We start from the raw sequence: 22,821 nt of genomic DNA on the forward strand, positions 1-22,821 counted from the left end.
TGACACAGCTTCATGATATCCTTTCTACCTTGGCTTAACTGAGGGAAGTAGAGTAGGGTTAGTTTTGAGTTAGAGCCATTAGAAGAATTGCCAGGGTCTCTTCCTGCTACATACGCCACCTCTGTTCCTTAAGGTAATCTTGATATTCAGGTTTTCTGAAGCTCACTGCTCCTGGTTCATAAGGCCTAGATCTTTCCCCTGTGCAAATCTGTAAAAATCTTTCCCCTACTGGGTATTTAATAAATGAACATCACAAGTGAGTGAGGGATCTCTCTCTACTTCTGTAGGTTTAATTCCTTCCCTTTACCCTAGCACTTGACTTCTCCTTGGTTGCCACACACTGTCTCAGATTCTTTGTTCTCCATTTGTAAATCAGCCTTCTTTTGCCATGCTATGAACCCCTGGGGCAGGGTCAGTCTTGGCTTAGTTGTCATATATTTACCCTATCCTCATCCAGTGCAGTGTGTTACATGGGACATGCCCCCATAAATTTTTGTTAAAAGTAATTGAGGTGAATAAATTAGTTATTAAAGAAAATAATTGAAATATATGGCATATAAGATCTTTGGTCCTTAAAAACATCTATTTTCCCCTGTTACTTAAAGAATGTACAGCAAATAAATGCCTCTTCCTACATTGTTTGACTTTTATTTCATACAAAAAAGAAGAACTTTTTCATAGCTGTAAAAAGGGAGTGATTTTGAAGGTGAACTATTCCTTAAATTGCTTGCCATTGGCACATAAAGCTTTTCACTCCTTAGGAATAACTCTCAACATCTTTGTTGTAAACCAAAAGCAGTCACTTCAGCTATTTCCTGCCAACATTGGTTCTATTAAACATGCATATATTACTCGAAGTAACTTCTCCCCTAAAAGTACATTCCTGCCCCAGGGACATAGTGATCTGCTGGGTTTCCTAAGTAACACTGCAGTTTGAACAACTCACCTGATCTTTCCCTTCCCTGCAGTAAAAGCAAAATAGAATTGTTCTGCATAGATTTAAAGAATACACTTTCAATTAATAGTTAATCTTCAGCGTTCTTTTTCTTTCGCACAGTAAAAATTTAGTGACTTTTTGAAAGAGTGTTAGTTGTTTTTAATGTTGCACCCTCCCACCCCTCTCCATTCGTTTCTGTGGGTACCGGCTGTGGTCAGGGTGTAATGCTCACAGGGCAAGAACTGGTCCAGACCCTCAGACTGTGAAAGATCTTGGGCAGAAAGTATTCTGGACTGAGGGAGGATTGTCCCTGAGGCCTAACTCAGATGAAACAGAAGTGCTTGTCTTCTCTTTAAGTTACTTCCTCAAATTCTGGGGAACAATATTTGTATCTAAATGTATCTTCATTTAGTCAATCTAATAGTCTTTTTTTTTTTACTGGCATATATTGTAAATAGTAAGAGATTTCATCCCAACATTTCCATACATGTGTATAATGAATGTGCTTTGAGACTAATGTTTAGCTCGTAATGATTGACTAAGTTGGCTTTGAGAATTTGGTAGTTTTTGTTTTTTCCTTGAGACAGTTTTTTTTTTTTTTTTTAAACTCTTTGCCCCAGGCTGGCCTCAAACTGGAAAGATCCTCCTACTTTTGCCTCCCAAGTGATTTAGAATTGTGGGTGTACACTATCCTGCCTGGTTTGATTGTTTGTTTGTTTTCTTCAACTCAGTTACTTCCTTATTAACTAGGTGCCATTTGAATTATCTGGGGACAAGTTTTAAAGTAAGCATTTTATTGATTCTGCTCTCACTTTTGCCCAACCTATTAAATAAGGATCTTGCTGGGGCATGTATATTTTGTAAAAGCTCCTTAAGAGTCTAGCAGCCATTTGCCACTCCAAATGAGAGTGATATTTTACACATTAGCTTAACTTGAATGCTAGACTCTTTTTTAAAAAACCCTAAATAGCTAAAAAGCTCTTCTGAAGCTCTTCAGAGTAATGCATCTCTCACATGGGAAAGCATATTTTCCTAGGTTGTAATCTCTGAAACCAGGAAGAAAGAAAAAAGTCCTATTGGTAGTTGTGATACATGCTTGTAATACTAGCACTTGAGAGGCCAAGGCAGTCTGGGCTACATAGTGAGTCCTGTCTCAAAAAAACCCAACCATAATAACAAAAACAAAGCCCAACAACCAAAAAACAAACAAGAACAAGAACTATATCTTTCTGTCTTCTTTGAGCAGTTTGAATGTTTCTCTTCTTCCCTCTCCAAATCTTGATGAGGTAGGGGCATAGAAAAATAATACTTTTCATGTACTCAGTCTAAAACATGTTATTCTGCCTACTATGAAATAGCTTTCCAACCTGGAGGTGGCCTTAGGAGAAATATTTGAAGAGGAAAGCATTTTTACAATGAAATTATTAAGGAATGTACACAACTTTTCCTTATTGCTGCCTTAGTTTCCCAGCAGTGACTGCCAGTGATGAGCTCATTCCATACAATTTTATTAATAGTCTTTTTATATGATGTGTGTGTGTGTGTGTTTGTTGTTTTTTTTTTTTTTTTTTTTTGGCCAGTCCTGGGCCTTGGACTCAGGGCCTGAGCACTGTCCCTGGCTTCTTCCCGCTCAAGGCTAGCACTCTGCCACTTGAGCCACAGCGCCGCTTCTGGCCGTTTTCTGTATATGTGGTACTGGGGAATCGAACCTAGGGCCTCGTGTATCCGAGGCAGGCACTCTTGCCACTAGGCTATATCCCCAGCCCGTGTGTGTGTGTTTGTGAGAGAGAGAGAGAGAGAATGAGTCTTAAACGTGACTGAGCAACAGCAGAAGGTGGAGGGTTATGAAGAGGATGAATGGGATGATATGGTGTATGTAGTTTGTTTGCTTTATGAATACAATGAAAAGTGAAGTTGTTTTGGGAAGGGAGAGGGAAGAGAGTGAGAGAAGAAGGTTGATGGGGAAAATTGTTTGCATGCATCGAAATGTCACAATGAAACTCACTTTTTACATCAAATGTATGCTAATAACAATTGTGGTAAAATATACACACCACTAAATTTAGCATTTAATTACATTTAAGTGTTTATCCAGTTGATCATTTGATTTTTAGAATTTTTATTTTTACCTAATGAGAATCAGAAATGTGCCTCATGCTGAGGTTGGTAGATAAGAAAATTATAAAGGAAGTGTAAATATGGTTCCTGTTCTCAAGATTCCTGTTCTTAATCTCAAGGAGATTAAGCCTCATTAAGGAAGAAAGATGGATGTACACCAGTCAAATAATGATTCATGGTAGGTGAGGCTTCAGATGTTCAAGGAAAAGCTTTGTGTAAAGGTGAGACTCCAGTTGGTCCTTACTCAGAGGCCAGATCTGTCTAGTTTGTGAGAAAAGAGGGAGTGGGGAGCTAAAATAGTGTTATTCTGTTAGTCCATCATCTTTCAGAGAATCTTTTGCTTTTCCAACATTGAAGGTCCCAATGTGCATGTTACTGAAAAACAAGATGTATAATGTTCAAATGATGGACTGTATTATTAGCATGTAATTAATGTTTTTAAAAGTCATAGTTACTTAGTTTGTAATGTAGACAGTACTAAAAATCCAGATATATAGTGGAAGAAGGGTTAAATTTCCTATTAAAGTTCTATGCAAATATTTCTCTTTATGGAGCATTAAACTTTTTAGTATGTCATCACTTGGGAGTAGATATTTCATTAGTGAGTTTAGAACAATTATGGTTATGGTTTTTATGAAAAATAATTGTGCAAAAATCAGCATGTGATGTACACTTATTGAAATTAGTTTTGAATGTTTGCTACTCTCAAGTCAGGTAAAAAGTTTATAGTGGTCTGTTTTGTGTATTGTGATTAATTTTGAATAACCATATGTCAGTACTCTGTGGCTTACAGTGGTGCCCCTTTTGTTAGTATATGTTGTGATGGGTTAAGGATTTAATCTGGGCTGAATTTAGTGGCTTACCATGAGAATCATAAAATTAAAACCATTTCTTCTCATTTTTGTAGACAGGGAAACATACACTGGGGATCACCATGTACCCGTGACATCAAGAGGAAACGGAAGCCTGTGGCCGCAGCATCTCTGTCTAGTGCAGGTAGATTATTTGCAGCTTGAGTACCTGCTATGTGCTAGGAACTAAATTATGTCGTATTTAGGAGCGTAATTATATCTAAATTATGTCTTTTTGTTTTTTATTCCACTCTGTCACTGCTACTACTCTACCACTCTCCCCTGCCTCCAGTTCTGTCCTTTTGCTGGCTAGTTGGATATAATGATCCCATGGATTTGTGTGCCTCTAATCCTTAGATCTCGGCCTCCTGAGTAGCTAGGAATATAGGCCTGGGTCAGTGGCACCTGCTTTGTTTTATGTACTCCTTTTGATAAGATATGTTGTTTTATTCCCATGGTACACTGGAAAGCTGAGACTATTAGAATTTCCCCAGTTCTCTCTAACCCTGAAATCTCTGCTTTTTTCACTTTGTCACACGACTTTCTAAAATTTGAAACCCAGTATTCTACTGATAGTAGCACTGCCAGGAAGATAGATAGGTCTGTGTTCATGAAAATTGAATTGAGAATTTTGTCAGTAGTCAAGGAATTGCATGGGTTCATTTCTTTTTTAACTTGGGTAAGGAAGTTTAATTGGCATCTAGTTAGTAGCTGACATGATATTGCTAAACAGCAGAACATTTATTTTCTTACTTAGTGCATAGTGTAGTACTTCACTAGGCATGACATTTTGAATTTAAAGTGGTTTGTCAGGCTTAATTCTTTTAGTTTTCTGTGCAAAACTAAGGCTACTTGGTAGAAACTAAAATGGTGGTAGGAGGTAGTGGCCAAGAGAGGGCGTAACAAATTTAGGGTACTGGAATCCTTCATTTCATAAACCAGATGGGGCACATAGGTAGATTCTTGAGTTATACACTGAAGATTTATGTACTTTACTGTATGTGTGTATTATATATTTTTGAAGTGCTGTGTGGAAAATGTTGCATTATTCCACTTCATTATTTTTCATGTAAAGCAATATCTTTATTGGATTAATGTGGTTTTTATTCCCATTTACAGGTAAGAAAAAAATAAGGCTTAATTTACTTCCTGAATTAGTTTACTTGTGGATAAATCCTGGAGTCAAGATCAGATCCAATTCTCTCTTATTCTAGAATTGTCCTTTTTATACTAAAGGTGTTCTGTGTTTTTATCTACAGTAGAATTGATCAAACTGATCCCCTATCCAATTTCAGGATCTCATCCAGTTGGTGATATTAAAGCATTCTTACCTTTGTGTTCTTTTTTCTTCCTTAATATCTAGCCCTCTACTTTTAGCTGTTAACTTTTTTTTTTTTTTAATATTCCAGTAATAGGAGGCCTCACAACATGCTAGGCAAGTACTCTGTCCCTGAACACACTGGCCTAGCTTTTCATTCTTTCTAAGAAAAGAACCACTGGGAAGAGTTTAAAATGCTTATTCCATATTAAAATTTTAAAAATGTACCAGGGAAGGGCATTAAAGAAGATATTAGCTTTAAACATTTTCCCCATGGCGCCAACTCCTCTCCTCTCACTTGTTGACTAGGTCCTGCTGCTCTGAGCATTTTCTTTCTTTTTTTCCCTCCCCACCACCTGAGTGCCCCATGGAGGTGAAGGACATAGCCCAAGCCTGTGCCATCAGTCAGTAGAACAAATGGGCTTGCTCTGCCTAACATCGGGCCATCTCGGATTCCACCTCTTTTATAGAAATGAGTGATGAAGAGAGGTGCGTCCTGCTTTGCCGCTGTATTAATACACATCAGGGGCCAGCTCCTGGCAGTAAATCACGCTACTGCATACATCTGTTATCGGCTCTTCACCAGTGTGATGAACAAGACTGCAGATAGAGGCTTCCTTGTGTCATTCTTTATAGGATTTTCCTAAAAGAATAAATAGCTCAGATCTCTGCCAACACTCTCCCCTGTCATTGTGATGAATTCAGCTTCTTTCTTAAACATGCAGCCACAAATCTTTTCTCTTTCCCCTTCCCCCATTGGTAGAAACTTTTGAGTTGAAATTGAACTGAATTTAAAGATATTAATAAGGTTAGAGAGGTAAAGAGTGGGAAGGAATGGTGATAAAGTCTTTGTCTTTTTGTTCTAATAGTAACAAAAGGCCATTGAGTCACTAAGTAGACCCTTCTTGGTAGTGTAGCACCTTATTTTCTTCTTCTTCCAATCTCCTCTTCCTTCCCCTTTATGGCTTAATAGCATGATGGTATCTAATGCATAGAGCTGTGCCCTGGATCTTAGGGAGTAAGTGTGCAAACCTGCTTCTAAGACTGATGCCCCAAGAGGGATTTCATAGCAAGTCTGTTCCTCGGGATGAAGTAGACATGCTGCTTGTTCTTTTAGAATGTGCTTGGCAGAGGTTGGCAGCATGGCTCAATTGGTAGAGCATCAGCCAGTGACTGAACGGGCCAGGTACTGAGTCCAAGTACTGGTCTCAGACCTAAAAAAAGAATGCACTTGAAAAAGAATAAAAAGAAAAATATTTTCTCCAAATATTGAGACTAAGCAACTGTAAGAAACACAAGGATTGTGCATGAAAACTAGAGTTGTTGAAATTATTTTCTTCATAAGATGATAGATCTGAACCAGTAAACACAGAGCTTTTACCATAGGGGAATTGGGACGATCAGAGATTCTATAAAGAGGCTAGATTATTTTGGGTATTCCATAAGCCTTTCTTGACCTTCCTTTCCCTTTAATAGGATTTGTGACCTTAGAGCATCATTGAGAAAGATCCTTAACAGTTTATCTGTTAATTATTCACACTGGTCTCTGAATATAAGGCCAGTGATGTTAGGGGTACGTTCTGAAGAGCAAGGTTTTGCTCACAGATAAACTCCCAACATGTTACAGAATACCCAACACCCAAAACAGGTTCCTCAGATATTTGCTTTTTAGATAAACTAATAGTATCTTAAAATTGAAACAGCATTTCTAGGTATTATTTACATGGGAAAGACTGAGTGACTGTAAAAGAACATTTAGTATACATGAGGTATAAAGATATAGTGCAGATAATATCCTATTATCTGCTTTAAGAGAAAGAATATTATTATTGTTGTTTTTTGTGCTGGGCCTGGGCAATGTCCCCTGAGCCTTTCACTCAAAGCTGGAGCTCTGCCACTTGAACCACAGCGCTTTTTTTTGTGTTCTGGGAACTTTCCTGCTTGGGCTGGCCTTGAACCTCAGTTCTCAGATCTAGAGTTACAGGTGAGAGCCAATGGCACCATCAGCACCCAGCCCACAATCTTACTTAAAAAATGGTTATTATAAAGGTGATGTACAGAGGGGTTACAGTTACGTAAGTCAGGTAATAAGTACATTTTTTTGGACAATGTTACTCCTTCTCTCTTCTCTCCCTGTTTTTTTTTTTCTCCTGTACTCATCCACAAGTAAGAATATTACTTTTAAATGCTTCTTCACACTCTGCTCAGAGGTAACAGTAATATCATTTTTTTCTTTTCAGTTATCATTATTTTGCCTTTTTTTTTTTTTGTCAAATAGTTATTCGTTTCCAGTTGTGGGCCTTTAGGGCCTGGGCACTGTTTCTGAGCTTGTTTTGCTCAAGGCTAGTGCTCTACCACAGCTCCACTTCCAGTTTTCTGGTGGTTGGAGATAAGAATCTCACAGGCTTTCTTGCCTGGGCTGGCCTTGAACTGTGATCCTCAGATCTCAGCCTCCTCAGTAGCTAGGTGACAGCCATGAGCCACCAGAGCCCAGCTTTCTCAAGTAGTTTTAATAGGTATATGTATCTTCAATATATTGTCTGTTTTGACATGTTTCTGAACCTTGTATGAAAGAATTTAAACCATGTGTCGTCATATTTTATGTTGCAAGTTTCTCCCAGATCTGTTCTTCGTTTGGTTGTTTTTTTTTTTTCCACAGTTCATCCATTCTCATTGCCACATGTCTAATATTACACTGTGTAAAGGGAATGAATCTGCTACAATTAAATATTTTTTATAGACACTTGGATTGTATCCTATTTTATGCTCTTATCAGAAGTGCCACATTATTCTCTAAGAGAATAAGTATACTTGTTCTAAACCACTTCTCACTAGTATGGCTATAACAAAACACAGAGAGCACAGGAGTTGGCAAAGATGTGATTTCTGATGGGAATGAAAAATGGTACAACACTGTGGCAGTTCCTTAGAAAAGTAAATAAAATGGCACTTGATCTAGTAATTCTGTTTCTCCATAAAGAGTCAAATAGATCCTAGTATACCTATGTTCATAATGGTATTATGCGCTATAGTCAAAAGGTACAGACTACCCAGATGTTCATAGCAAGATGGGTAAACAAAATTTGTATACACACGATGGAATATGGTTCAGCCAGAAGACCTTTATTACTCAGAAACCTGCCAAATACAAAGAAATATATACAATGTTTGTATATATTTGTGGATGCACATGAAAATCTGAAATGCACTCTGGATGTGCTCTTGTATTTTCTGATTTTTTTTTCCTTCCATTAAGAAAGTAGTTAACATTCTGGTTACATTCCTGAGAGAATTATTGGACTACTAGGTAAAATCTGAGCTTTCTTATGTGCCACTATATTTTAATTCATATTTGTTGTCAGCAGCCAGAGGTGATGATGATGGTTTGTACTACCGCACCAGGGTTATTTGGAAATGCAAAGTAAATGTTTGGTAGTGCTAGCAAGCATGAGGGTTAGGGAGGAACAGGAAAGAGAAAGGACAAACAAAGACAAAAAGATCCAATATGTAATACTGTATAGTTTAGTATGTGAATGCTCAATGGGTGACTTTTTACTACATTGTGAATTTGTGCTACTGAATTTGTTTGTTTACCCAAATGGTGATATGCTTACAATTTGCCTCTATTTTTATAAAGAAAAATCACTATTAGGATCAAGGACATTTTTAGTGTTACATGTCTTTCCTTCTAATTCTTCTCTCCCTGTTTTCCTCTTTTTACTGCCACAACCAGTTCACATGGAAGCAATGGAGCCAGCTCCAGCAGCCCCACCAGCAGCGCAAGTCCCCCAGTCTCCAGACTCTGAGTGGTTGATCAGGACCTCTGCCATAGACAAAGCCATGGACTCAACTGCAGCTACGTTTTTTAAGACACCGCAGGAAAAGGGCCCTGGATGCAGCTAGACAGCACTGTCACTGTCACTGTCACAGGACTTGAAACAATGGCTGCCCAGTTCTTTCACTTCACACATGACTGAGGACTTGTGCACTTAGAGAATCATACTGTGGGAATCTTGCTACTTTCTTTCTTTTTTAATTAGTAAAGTATGGAGGCCACAACTTTTTTTCAAGAAAAGGATGCCTATATGTCATGTTTGTTACATTATTGTTATTCTTTTGCCTACAGCTGCCTTTAGAGAGCTGTTGCTTTTTTGCTGATATTGTTGTTCCTTATACACTAGAAAAGACTTTTGCATATCTTTTGTATAAAGCTTTTAATATTTGAAGAAGTCCCAAATTTGCAGCCAGTTCCAAAACCTGACTGGAGCTGTGCTTGCAGGAGATGAGGCCTGCTGTTGAGCTAGGCCTTGGTTCACACAGAGTGCCAATAACATGTCGATCAAGGCCTCAGTTTGTGCCTCAAAAGAGACACCCACAGCATGGCCATGGGAACTTCATGTCTGCAGCTGGTCTAGTGGGATCACCTGCAGCTGCATTGTACTTTCCCTCATCTCCAAAGTTGGTGTTGTACTGAAAGAGGACATTGTCTCTACATACACATTGCTGTAATGACACAGAGACATGATTTAGGTGGGCAGCAAACTTGACATAGTCAGTGGATGATGTCTTTCTTACCCATCAGGTCTCAGTGTAAGCCTTATGTCCTAAGTGGAACTTCACTGTTACTGTTAGAGGTCACTGACCTACAGCAGAACCTGACACTTTTATTACAAAAATGATTTCTTGGGGCCATGCTTTGGAGAGGAAAAAATGTCATTTGACATGCCTTTCTACTTGGTTTGTTCATGACTGCTCAGCTGCATGTAGAGTTATATATACAGTCGTGCCTGAAGTTGGATGCTACTTTGTCAAAATGAGGAATAAGTGACTGCCGGGAGCTGCTGGAGAAAAGTGACATGCTTTCTCAAAAGTATTATCAAGAGGAAGTGGGGCTGTGGCTCAAAGTGATAGAGCACTGCCCTTGAGTACAAAGAGCTCAGAGACAGCATCTAGGCTCTGAGTTCAAGCCCCATAACCACCACCACCACCAAAAAAACAAAAGTATTATCAAGAGTGTCTGTCATTCAGGGGCCTGGTTGACAGAGGGTTCTTTTTTAGTTTGAACTGTTCTGGTCACCTGGGAAAGGAGCTGTGTGCATACACACGTGTGCATACACACATGCCCCAGTGTTTCTTTTTAATGTGGGTGTGGGTGGTACTGTGCTTCCTTTCCTCAGAGTGGGATTGTCCCTCCACACAGAATGTAAGTAATGGTGTGTTGCTATATTGTGTTTTCTTTAAGAATTACAGTTCCTATCAGTGGAAATGCCAGAATTTCGTCATCAATGGTGGTTGGGTGTGAATCTTGCCATTGTACTTTATGTCAGTTGCCTTCACAAGGAATGTGGCGGAGGCTGTGGTAGATGGAGGATGTGGGGTGGGAGAACAGTCCAAGCGTTCTCAGAGTCATCCCTGAGTGAGAGTAGTGATGGGGTGTCAAGACCACTTCTCTTCCCTGTGAGCTGTACCCACAGAGGTAGCTCTGCTGTTAGCTCTGCTGGCTCTACTGAACTGTCTTGGTGAGGAAGGTAGGTTTTGTTGTTAAATGAATTCTCACCTAGTTCCCACAGCAGACTATTGCATGCAATTCTAACACTTTCAATTGATTTAAGGGAGAAAACTCTGAGTGATCCTGTTTCTTTGTGACCTCAGTGGCTCATGCAGAAATCAGTCCTATGACCAAGACCTGGTGCAAAGGTGCTCCAGCATCTTCATGCCAGGTTACCCATGGTTTCAAACCTTAATTACATTTACACATCTCTATGAAGATATGCCATTTTATAGAAATGAGAACAGAGCTGAGTGATTTGCTCAAAACCACATGATAGCCATGACTAAAAGCCAAAACTTCCGGACTTTTCTGCATTGGGTTGTAACCTGTTGTTTCTCATTGGTAGATATGAGTCAGTCTGAGAGCTTTCCATGAATGCTTATCTTTCTTGGGCATGCTTTTCTACACATTTTTAGTAGTTCTTTTTTTTTTAACGGATTACCCCAAGAATGCAACGACTACCTGTAATAAATAGGAATAAAATTAGTTGACTGAGAGAATAGAATATTAATCACACAAACACTAACCAGTGCTTCTCATTTTAAGGTACTAGATGTGCCCATGCTTAAGGAATTATTCATCAATCTTGTTGATTTTCTGTAGTAACCATTTCCAGAAGCTAACTTATAAAGTGTATTTAAAATTTTCAGTTTCTTTTTTTATAGTGGCATGGTGTTTAGTGTCATAAATTAAGAAAAGTCAGTTACCTTTCAAGAAAACTTATAGCTTTACAATCAGGTTTTGTATTCATTGTTGAAGAAACTGATGATGTTACATACTTTGAGGATGATGGTTGAGCCCAGGTGTTGCTCAGAAGTAAAACTGAAACTGAGTTCTACTGTGTTTCTAGGTTTTTGATTTATCCCAGTTGACTATACAAGATGTCTGCATCCCACTTTTGTGAGGCTTTTTCCACATGGAATAAAGTCAAGGCAGTATCTACTTGCATGAAAAACTTTGATAAGTTAATTTTCTTTATCAGTTTAAGAGAATTAAGATTATTTTTCAGATGCAGCATTCTAAAGGGATAACTTCATTTGTATCAAAATTATTATATTGCTTTTGGTAGCAACCGAAGAGGTTAGTGGCTGTTTATGTTTTACCAAATTTGAATGGGGCAAAGTAACTCTTTGAGTGACAGATTAGAAAATAGTTCAGGGACTGGGAATGTGGCCTAGTGCTAGCGTGCTTATCTAGCATACATGAAGTTCTGGGTTTGATTCCTCAGCATCACATAACACAGAAAGAGCTGGAAGTGGCACTGTGGATCAAGTGGTAGAGTGCTAGCCTTGAGCAAAAGAAGCTCAGGGACAGTGCCCAGGTCCTGAGTGCAAGCCCAGGACTGGGGGAAAAAAAAGAAAGTAGTTCAGGGGCTGGGAATGTGGCCTAGTGCTAGAGTGCTTGCCTAGCATACATGAAGTCGTGGGTTCGATTCCTCAGCACCACCTATACAGAAAAAGCCCAAAGTAGTGCTGTGGCTAATATGGTAGAGTGCTAGCCTTGAGCAAAAAGAAGCCAGAGGGGGGCTGGGAATATGGCAGAAGTGCTTGCCTCGTATACATGAAGCCCTGAGTTCAATTCCCCAGTACCACATATACAGAAAATGGCCAGAAGTGGTGCTGTGGCTCAAGTGGCAGAGTGCTAGCCTTGAGCAAGAAGAAGCCAGGGACAGTGCTCAGGCCCTGAGTCCAAGCCCCAGGACTGGCAAATAAATAAATAAAATTTTTGAAAAAGAAAAGAAGCCAGGGACAGTGCTCAGGCACTGAGTTCAAGCCCCAAGCCTGGCCAAAAAAGTTCATACTTTCAATTGGATTATTTAAAAATCAACTGCAGTGAAAGATTTCATATGACATTGTTTTACTGGACTATGAAATAGGATCTAACCATTTGGCTGTGCTAACATTGAAATAAGTCTTAACAGTAGCATCCTTTGTTAAGTCACGCTTAGCAAATAAGACAAGTAATTATGTATGGATCCTAAAAAGAGTAAGATGAAAGTAGACCTTTGCATTTTGAGATTTGAGACACTATGTAATATCTGCATGTCTTCCACAGCCTATGAGTTGTCACTGAAGCCACTTTGAGTTGAGGTGGTGACAGTTGTTGAGATTAAGGAGTTGGTGTGATGAGGTCTTCACTCAGGCTCTAGGCAAAGGGTCCTGATTATGCCTGGCACATTTCAGGTCTGTGTTTTAACATCATGGCTGTGGTGTGAGCAATACGCAACCACCCTCACCCTGAGGAGGAGGAAAAGGCAGTATAAAACAACAACAAAAACCACTCAGCCTTGGGGCTATATTCAGTGTCCCCTGTGTGTTTTGTGGAATTGTTTGAGCTGAGAGTATGGCCTGCTGTAGCAGCTGTCCATACTGACTTGGAGGTATACCTTAGAGCATGTATGGTTCTCAGGATGGTGTGAGGGATCGAATAAGATGTTCGTTCTTGTCATCTGCTTCCTTTGCTAATGCTGGATCTGCTCAATTGTACTTGGCTGTTTTCTTTTCTTGTCTTCTTGTTAAGACAGCAGAACTTACTGCCGATGGCAACAAATCAGTGTTTTCCTAACTCATTAAAAAACAACAACGACAAACCATTAACAAGCCAGGTACTGCTGGCTTATGCCTGTATCTAGTTACTTAGGAAGAGGCCGAGAGCTGAGGATCACAGTTCAGAGCCAGCGTGGGCAGGAAGGTCCTTGATACTCTTATCTCCAATTAACTGCAGAAAACCAGAAGTAGAATTGTGGCTCAAAGTGCCAAAGTGCTAGCCTTGAACAAAAGAGCTTAGGGACAGCACCCAGACCCTGAGTTCAAGCCCCAGGACAAGAAAAAGAAGAAAAGAAAAAAAACACAAACAAAAACTCCTGAAACATCCCAGGGTGACAATGGTAAGTTCTACAACTGAGCACCAAGAGTGGGCAAGAGCAGCTTTTTTCTCAGCCTATAAATAGCAACATGGACAAAAAGATGAGCACCGTAACTGAAGAGTGGACTATAAGGCTGTTCCTAAGTCCAGTAAAACAGCTATGGTAAAAGAACCTGTTTTCTTGGATGTAGACAAAATTGCCAGACTTGGGACTAAAAAAAAAAATTCAAGCACAATATCGAAGAGTAGACTGAAGATGTACATGAAGAAAGTAGCCTTGGTGAGGCCAGGAAGTGGGAAGCTGAAGGGAAAATGCATTGTGCAGAGGCTCTAAAGGTGATCCCCCAAGTTGGCAGCCTGCTGATCCAGAGAGAGGTCAGGGAGGCCCAGCAAACTTCTAACAAGCTCTCCAGGGCATCAGGTGCAGGCACTGAACCACAGTTGAATAGAAACAACATACCCGTAACATCCTAAGGTCAGGTGGTTCATCTCCTCCAGAAGTAGTCTTTTCTCTGCAAAATCTGTTAAATGTCTTTATTTCCCAGATTTTCCCTTGGCAGGATCCTGAAAGATTGAAAATACTGAGAAAGGATGATGTGTAAGGTGGACGAGAATAACCGTTTTAAACGGGTAAATGCGCTAATGAATTTTTTAAAGCCACCTTGGGTACATAGTAGGTGCGCCAGTTGTATTCATGGTAATCTGCTAATGGCACTTCAGAGTATGCCAAAACGGTTCCCACGCCCCTCTTACACACCTTGGCCTGGCTCAGGTCAGTTAATCTCTGAGACTGGGAACCATCAACATCCAGCTGTTTGTTGTTGTTTTTTTGACTCAGTCATGAGTTCACTGTTTGAGAATATGCTACCTTAGTCTTAATCTTATTTACTATTTGTATTATTTGTAGTAATGACTTGTTGCTAAAACTTGTGGAACCACGTGTCCACTTTCCTTCGGTACTGTGACTAAGGAAGTGTGTGGTATCTGCTAAAAAGTACTACAAGTTGTTCCACAGTGCTTCTTCACTATATGGGGCCTTTTAATTCTTGTTTCAGTTATTAGAGTCTCTTTCATCTTCACAAGTTAAAAATACCTCTGGCCCAAGAAGTTAGTGGTGCAAGTACTGCCAAGATGTCTTTTAAGCCAGGTGAGAATGGCTCGTGCCTATAATCCTAGCTTCACAGGTGGCTGAGATCCAGAGAACCTTGGTTCTAAGCCAGCCTGTGCAGAAAAGTTGGCTAGGCTTTAAAATAACCAGCAAAAGGCTGAGCAGGAGGCATGATTCAAGTGGTAGCCAGTTCAGTGAGCAAGAGGAAGGCCCTGAGTTCAAACCCCAGTTTTGCCCCCACCATCACCAAAGAAGCCTTTTTAAGACATCAGTTAATTTAACATTTTCTTTCTTTAAAAGTTCTGACACTTGGAGATTTCTCAGATATTTTCAGTTGAAAAATGAAAGAAAAATATAAATATGACCATTTCATCATTATGTATATCTAATATTTTGTTTTTTTCAGTTGTCCCATGAAAAGTAACGTAAGACCAAGCAAACTGATGCCATCCCAAAGTTACAGCAACAACAGAAAATTCTCAGTATTTAACTCTGGCAGTGCCCCTTCCGATTCCAACAACTTTTGCAAACTGGTCATTTTAAAACCCTTGCAACCCCCACCTCTCAACCCCAGCACTAATGTCACTTCTCTGGGGCCCATAAAAAGCCTTAGGTAGAACTTCCCACTCTCACAGCCCCACCCCCCTGCACAGCCCCCCCACATTTCCTCACCTCTTCCTTCTTTCAAGCTTGCTAGAATATCCTATGCCCTTGGCCCCTTAATCCATGCCATGCTCAGCTAACTACAGTTTCTCAATCCTGTCACCTACAGTTTTGCACTGTAATACGTTCAAAGCCATCCTCTTCAAGCAAAAATACCCTTCCTCAACCCTTTGATGATCTGCCTACCACTGAAGTGTACTGCCCTCCCCTGCACTCTTGTCTATTAATTCTGCAACCCAGTGAAGCAGTGGTTTTTAACCCTGGCTACACATTAGGATCACCTGGGGAGCTTTTGAAACAAATCATTCCCCAACTGGACCACAGACCAATTACATCACCTAGGGGAGGAGGGGATGGCTTGAGTCCTTTAAGAACTGCAACAGAGCCGAGAACAGCTGTATCCTCACCACCATTAAAGTTCTTGCTGGATCTAACAGTGACTTCCAGCTGCCATACATCATTGAGTTGATCTTTGATATTGGGATCATGAAACCACTTCCTTTTTTTTTTTTTTTTTGAAGTCTCTCTTTTCTGCTTCTGATTTGTCTCTTGTTCTTTGTTTCCACTGGCAGGCAGATTGGTTTATAGGCCAGTCCAGTACCACAAAGACTAGATGTCTTTCTCTGTCTCTACTCCATTATTTCAATTAACATATGCTAATGAGTTCCTATGACATACTATCTTAATATGGTAGCTTGAAGGACAGACTTAGAGTGAAGCACTCAGTTCATTAATAATTATTGTAAACACTCAGGACAGCCTACTCAAGGCCTCTGCTCATACATCCTTCCTCCTACAAAGCCACTAAGGGAGCAGATACTGCTAATCAGAATCCAAGATAGATTGCCCTGTTTATTAATGGGTAGAGCTGCCATCCACAATCAGGCTTGTGTCCTTCCAAAAGTCTTGAGCTGAGAAGAGGATCCCAAGCCTGTTTCTACCTAAAGAGGCTTTCCATCGAATGCTTTTTTCGGCCTGACTATGCAATGTTTGGCTCTAGGTGATGAGACAGACCCACTTCCTTGCATCATCTTGGTCCGACTCCATGTTGGATCCCACTTTATTAAGAAAACTTGGTTGGCATTTTAGACACTGGCCTTGCTACTGATAAAGTGGAACTTGATTTCCACCTCACCTCACTGTCAATCCCTGCTCTGCTTGCCTTGGCTCTGGATGTGTGGATGTTCCATGGAAAGGAATCCTGTGTTTTCCTGACTAATATAAATCACTAGTTTCTGATTTTAAATTCAGGGTAGGAATTACTGCTGTTTGCTAGCTGTAGGAAGTGAGAATGGGGTCATCTGTGTTCTCAAACTACTGGGGATGGATAAATTCCTGCTGGACAGCCAATATTTAAGTAAAGGTCCTCTAGAGCCCTAGCTCTAGTCGGTGAACTCAGTGAGCATTCATTCAACACGGACACTGAGCCTGGCTCCTGAGGAACGTCTAAGGGAGAAGCTAGATGCACTAAAGCAGGATATTCAGGTCCTTTACATGTGCTCCTTGAAACCACTAGTCCTTTTCACAGTCCATAATGATGGATGTTTACAAAGTGATTGTTCTGTGCCAATTGTATGCTCTTCTTTCTCAACAACTCTAGGGTAAGCACTTTTAATAATGGACTGTGTTTAAAGTTAAAGATTAATACTTGTCAAACTTGCAGCATTCAAGTCTTTGACATCAAGGTGTCTGAACTCTACTAATACCTCTTTGCATAATATAAGTGACCTGTTGGAGGCCATGCACATAAGAATGACCCCGTGGGTCACCACACAAAGGTCCAGCCAGTTGTCTGGTGAAAGGTTTAATCACCCACCTGTTGCTCCTAGTTGCTCCTCTGTCAAGCAACTGAAAGGGGTTCATCCCCTCTCTGGTCTCCGTCATCAAAATGAAACAGGAAATTTCTGTGACGTCTTATAACAATATACATGGTATGTAAAAGTAACCAGACCGAAGAAAAAGTGGAGAAAAGCTTCTAAACCAAAGGCAGTAACATTGCCTTGTCTCAACCTGTAACCACAGCACTCAGCACACAGAGCTAAGAGGATAGTGAGTTTGGGGCCAGCCAGGGCTACAAAGTGAGACCTGCATCTCCAAGTAAAAGGAGAAAAGAAAGTTTTACCATTTGTTTGCCAAGGCAGGAGGACATGTTTTGAGTTATTGATAGTCGGTGGTTGACTGCTAAACATAGTAGCTACCTTGATAAGCTTGGCTTTTCGACATACTCTTTACTTAGTAGAAGTGTGGAAATTTATTGCCAAGCTCTGCTAGGAGCAGAGGAAACAGGTAAAGCCTCTCTGCTGTCATGAAGTTCACTGTCTCTGAGGAAGACACAAGAAAAGCTTATATGTGGGGTGGTAACTTTAGGGTAAGGGTGTCTATGTTGGCAGTTCCTGGAAGATGGCAGGAGTTAAGAAGAGAAGACGGTGCTCTCCAAGGGTAAAGAGCGTGGTTGGTTTAGACCACTGTAAGCTAAGCATACAGAAGAGCAGGGAGAGGTCAGTAGGAGATGATGTAAAGGTGCTGGTATACACTGGCTTGTTTGATTTGGAGAGCTATTATCCTCCACTGAGCTCAGGTGCAGTCATGAAAGCCCTACTACATGGTCCTATGGTCTAGATAGCTAGAACTGAAATGTGAACAGATTTGCATTCATTTGGTCACATTCCTTAGGAAATTTAACCAAGCCCACCTATTTGTAGGAGCTACTGATTGCTTAAGAGTAGATCCAACTGAATCGGAAATAACAGTTCAGCCCAAAGCAAATGTATTTCCTTGATGCATGAGATCAGTCTGATTGTTTCCTTCATGCTTCTTGGGAGGAGCTGTACAGGAAGCATGTGGGCTCAAAATGCACAGTATGATAGGCCCCAGTTCCCAAGTACTGTTCTTTAGTAACCCAGCTGGTTAACCATTTTGTTTCTCAATAGTGACAGTCTATTGATCCAGTCGTACCTTTTAGATGGAGCAGCTTTTTTTAAAAAAAAAAATGTATATACCAATGGTACTCCTTTATTTCTTTTTTTTTTTCATTTCTTTATTGTCAGAGTGATGTACAGAGTGGTTACAGTTTCATATGTAAGGCAGTGTGTACATTTCTTATCCAATTTGTTACCACCTCCTTCACCCCCCCTCCCTTCCTCTTCCCCCACCATGAGTTGTGCAGTTGGTTTACACCATATAGTTTTGTAAGTACTGCTATTACAATTGTTTGTCTTTTTATCCTTTGTCTCTCAATTTTGGCATTCCCTTTGCCTTCCCTAGTTCCAATACATGTATATACAATATCCAAAATCAGTTATAGTGACATCAGGGGTAAAACCACGAGACAAAGACAAAAGAAAAATGGCATAATTTCACAGGGTATATTGAAAATAACAGCAACAGTGATAAACCACTTGTTTCCATAACGGAGTTCATTTCACTTAGTATCATCTTATGTGTTCATATGGACATAACTATTGAGCTATTGTGATCTTCTGCTAAGATTATCCTAGACATGTACTAATTATTCCCAATGAGGGAGACTACAGAATCTATGTTTCTTTGGGTCTGGCTCACTTCACTTAGCATGATTTTTCCTTTTCCTTATGCCTGGGGTAATGCCATTCTTTCTGATAGAGGCATGGAATGATGGAGCAGCTTTGAAATTGGACAATCACAGCTGGCTCACATTAACCTGGTCTCACAGTTTTAGTCTCAATACCATGTTATACTTGAAGTTTGCTAGAGTGATATATATGTCAATCTGACCTTTTTTCCTAAACAACTTCTAACATCAGCATTTCAAACCAGTAGCTTTAATAAGAAATAGGTAAGTGATTTTTTCATGTTCTGTTATTAAAGTGTTCTTGTAGAGAGCAGTAGTATATAAATTTCATCACTGCTTATCTCAGAGAATTAAAATATACTGACTACTTAGCTGCCAGTGGCTCATGCCTGTAATCTAAGTACTAGGAGGCTGAGAGATGAGGATTGAGGTTTGAAGTCAGCCTGGGCAGATAAATCCAAGAGACTTTTATCTCCAACTAACCAGCGAAAAGCCAGAAGAGGATGTGTAGCTCAAGAGATAGAACATCAGCCATTGGAGAAACATTCCCAGCTGTAATGTTGTATATGGTAGTTCTCACTGGATGCTAGACTTTCAAAACCACTATTCTTCTAATAAATTTTGTTGTGGAAAAAAAAAAAGAACATCAGCCATAAACAATTTGAAAAGAAAAAAAAAAAAAGCTAGGCACTAGTGGCTCATGCCTGTAATCCTAGCTACTCAGGAAGCTGAGAACTGAGGATTCTGATTTGAAACCAGCCCGGGCAAGAAAATCTGTGGGACTGGCATTTTGAATAGAAAATCTGTGGGACTGGCATTTTGAATAAACTACTCAGAAAAAGACCTGAAGTGGTGCTGTGGCTCAAGTGGTAGAGTGTTAGTCTTGAGCAGAAGAAGCTTAGGGACAGCACCCAGGCCCTAAGTTCACTGCTCAGGACCAGCAAAAAACAAAAACATAAAAATGAGCAAGATTGTGATTTCTGAGTTCAAGACCTATACTGGTGAACGTGTGCGTGTGTGTGTGCACACACATAATATAAATAGATATAAACATATATAAATATTGGCTAAAAACCCACCTAGAAAATTTATGGGAAACATAAAGACACTGACATTAGAAAAAAATTAAGACTTCTGATTATCAGAAAATATACATGTATATATGACCAAACTATAAAAGTGAAAAAATAAAACTATACAAGAAGACTAAAGGTATTTATCATTAATAAAAGTAAACGTCTGAAAATAGAAGACACATGTCAAATGAACTCTAATTCCATATTATGTGATTCAGAATGATACAGAGAAGTTGGGCAAGATAAACTAAGCAAAACAAGTAAGAAATAGATTGTAGATCTATGAAAGGAAAAAGAATAGAAAAGCATGAAATACTAGTAAAGAGTGCCTTAGTGGAGATTTTAATTCAATTTTTGAAAGATGAAGTGGATTAAAAAATAGAACATGAGAAGACTTAAGTAGAGCTAGTTGATATATATGGGTTTTACCTTAAACATGGTACCTGCATTACACTTTATTTTTAAGTGTCTATGACTGTAAATGGGAACATACAGAACATCCACAAATTTGAGAATGGAGAACTAGTGCAATGGCATCTACCTGTGAAACCTGTAGTAAAACCAGAGAACAATACCAGTCTATGATCTCAAATGTTTTTAAGTTCTTTATTTTTGAGTTGAATAGAAAATCCAAAATATTTTTTAAAGCATTTTTTTTAATTCCTGAAAAGGGTACTGGTTCTTGTGACATTCAAAGCAGTGCTTAGGAGAAAATTTATAGCTCTAAAACATGTATATTAAAAAATACAAACAACAAACATTAAATGTACAATTCAAGGTAGGAAAAGAACAGCAAAATGTCTTTATTATTGTACTTTTTAAAAAATCAAGTAGTTGTACAAAGGAGTTGCCAATCAAGGAAGCAGTTTATGAATGCAATGCGTCTTGGTCAATGTCACCCTTGCAAAAAAAAAAAATGTCTTTTAAAGAAAACAAAAAGTTGAGAGAAATTGGTAAGTTAGAAAAATGGGAAAATAGGGCTTACTTAGAACTCACTTAAAAATATATAACCTTTTAGCTAAGTCAACGACAAGAGAAGACATGAATCTCTAAAGGGAAATGATGTGGCAGCTCAATGGAAAGGAAGCAAGAGGAAACTCTTGTATGCTGAAGATGTCTGCTAATCCCTGATTACCTAGAGCTTCTATCATAAAGACTAGGATTGGCACAGGAGGCAGACATCTTTGTCTTGTTATTTGACAAGGGCCTGCTCAAGGTACGAGGTTTTCCTTGAGATCTCCTACAAAACAAGGACTGAAAAAAACATGCATAATATAGGGGAAAATGCCAAAACAACCAGAAATGCTAGATCAGAAAACACAGCAAGGACACATGGCTTTTCTTTTATTGGCCCTGAGGGGAAAAAGAATGTTTTTGCTTTTTGTCTTTAGTCTTTCACCCAGGAATGTTTAACAAGTTGTCCCTTGCAGAAGTTTATGGCTCACATTTATATTATTTGTATGGTCCAAAATACTGCAATAAAACTGAGTTTAATTTCCAGTGGGCCTGTGCCTGTTGTAATCCCAGATGACCAGCAGAAGCAACCACAAGTCTCTGCAAGAATGGAACTTTGATCCAGTTATTGAAGACTTCCACAGATGAAGTTATGGAGAATGTAAGTAACTTGATGTTAAAAACTAAAGTCCAAAAGGGGAATAGATACAGCCGAGATTTAAAAAAACAAAAAACTTCATAAGATAATACTATGAATAACTTTAGCCAATAAATCCAAAGCTTAGACCAAAGAGATAAATAGACTTCTACCAAAATTCAATCAGGAGAAATTGAAAGCTACCTTAGTCCTGTAACATTAAGCAAATATTACCAGTAGGTTCAAATCTGGGAGTCTATTCTTTATAGAAGACATTATGTGACATTCCCCCTGCCCCCCAACACTATCAGTTCTTTTTCTGGAGCTAAACATGTTGACAGGAAGGTTCATCAAGAACAACGTGCAAGATTAGCCCAAGGAAACCCTAGAAAACCACTTGGAAGGGAGGAATTATCCTGCTGTATATTAAAGCAGGAAGTTGAGCTCTGCAAATGTGACATCAGCATGCAAAGAGATGGACCAGTGGAACACAAGAGATGATTCAGAAATAGGCTGAAGTTAAATTGCTTATGAAAACTTAAGAACAATAAAGGTGATATCCTAAACTACTGGAGGAAAAGGTGAATAATAAGAATGAATGATCTTGCAAAAGCTAGACATAATTCTATAGACAAGCCATATGGAAAAGAAAACGACCTGCTTCTCATGATATTCCAGGATCATTTTCAAGTTAATCAGAGGTTCCATTGTACATTAACCATACAACTACTAGGGGAAATTAAAAACTATGGTGAATTTGTATATAACAGGGGCAAAAAAGGTATGCCTTGTAAGCCAAATCTGGCCCAAGGCCCATTTAGGTACTATTATGAGCCATGAATGACTTTTGTAGTTTTAAACAATTCAATAAAAAAGAGCAAGGAGATCATGAGACAGAGATGTCACAGGGTTATAAACTTTAAAATATTTACTATCTGACTTTTCCTTAAGACAGAGAGAGCACACTAGGTGTGCACAGGCTCCTCCTGTAAATCCTAGTTACCCAGTAAGTTGACATCTGAAGATCCTGGTTCAAAGCCAGCCTAGGTGGGAACACCCATGAGACCCTTATCTCCAATTAACCACCAAAAAGCCAAAAGTAGAGGTATGGCTCAAGTGGTAGAGTGTTTGCCTTGAGTAAAAAGCTCAGAACACAGTGCCCAGACCCAGAGTACAAGCCCAGTCCCATCACA

General features: G+C 39.4%; 1 protein-coding gene across 5 annotated transcripts in view; it reads left to right on the plus strand.

Annotated features, from left to right (window-relative positions):
- The window catches only part of Gpatch2l (G-patch domain containing 2 like), a 48,461-nt gene extending 38,253 nt beyond the window's left edge, over positions 1–10,208 (plus strand). For 3 of the 5 annotated variants that reach the window (XM_048362439.1, XM_048362438.1, XM_048362440.1), the window contains 2 exons: positions 3,963–4,051; positions 8,958–10,208. In XM_048362439.1, the coding sequence (XP_048218396.1) occupies positions 3,963–4,051; positions 8,958–9,127 (259 nt within the window). In that variant the 3' untranslated portion in view covers positions 9,128–10,208. The remainder of the gene's footprint in view (positions 1–3,962; positions 4,052–8,957) is intronic. The other 2 variants (XR_007213212.1, XR_007213211.1) reach the window with 1 other exon arrangement.
- Positions 10,209–22,821: the final 12,613 nt, after the last annotated feature.

This window comes from Perognathus longimembris, chromosome 14 (genome assembly GCF_023159225.1).
Source record: "Perognathus longimembris pacificus isolate PPM17 chromosome 14, ASM2315922v1, whole genome shotgun sequence".
NCBI classification, from domain to species: Eukaryota; Metazoa; Chordata; class Mammalia; order Rodentia; family Heteromyidae; genus Perognathus; species Perognathus longimembris.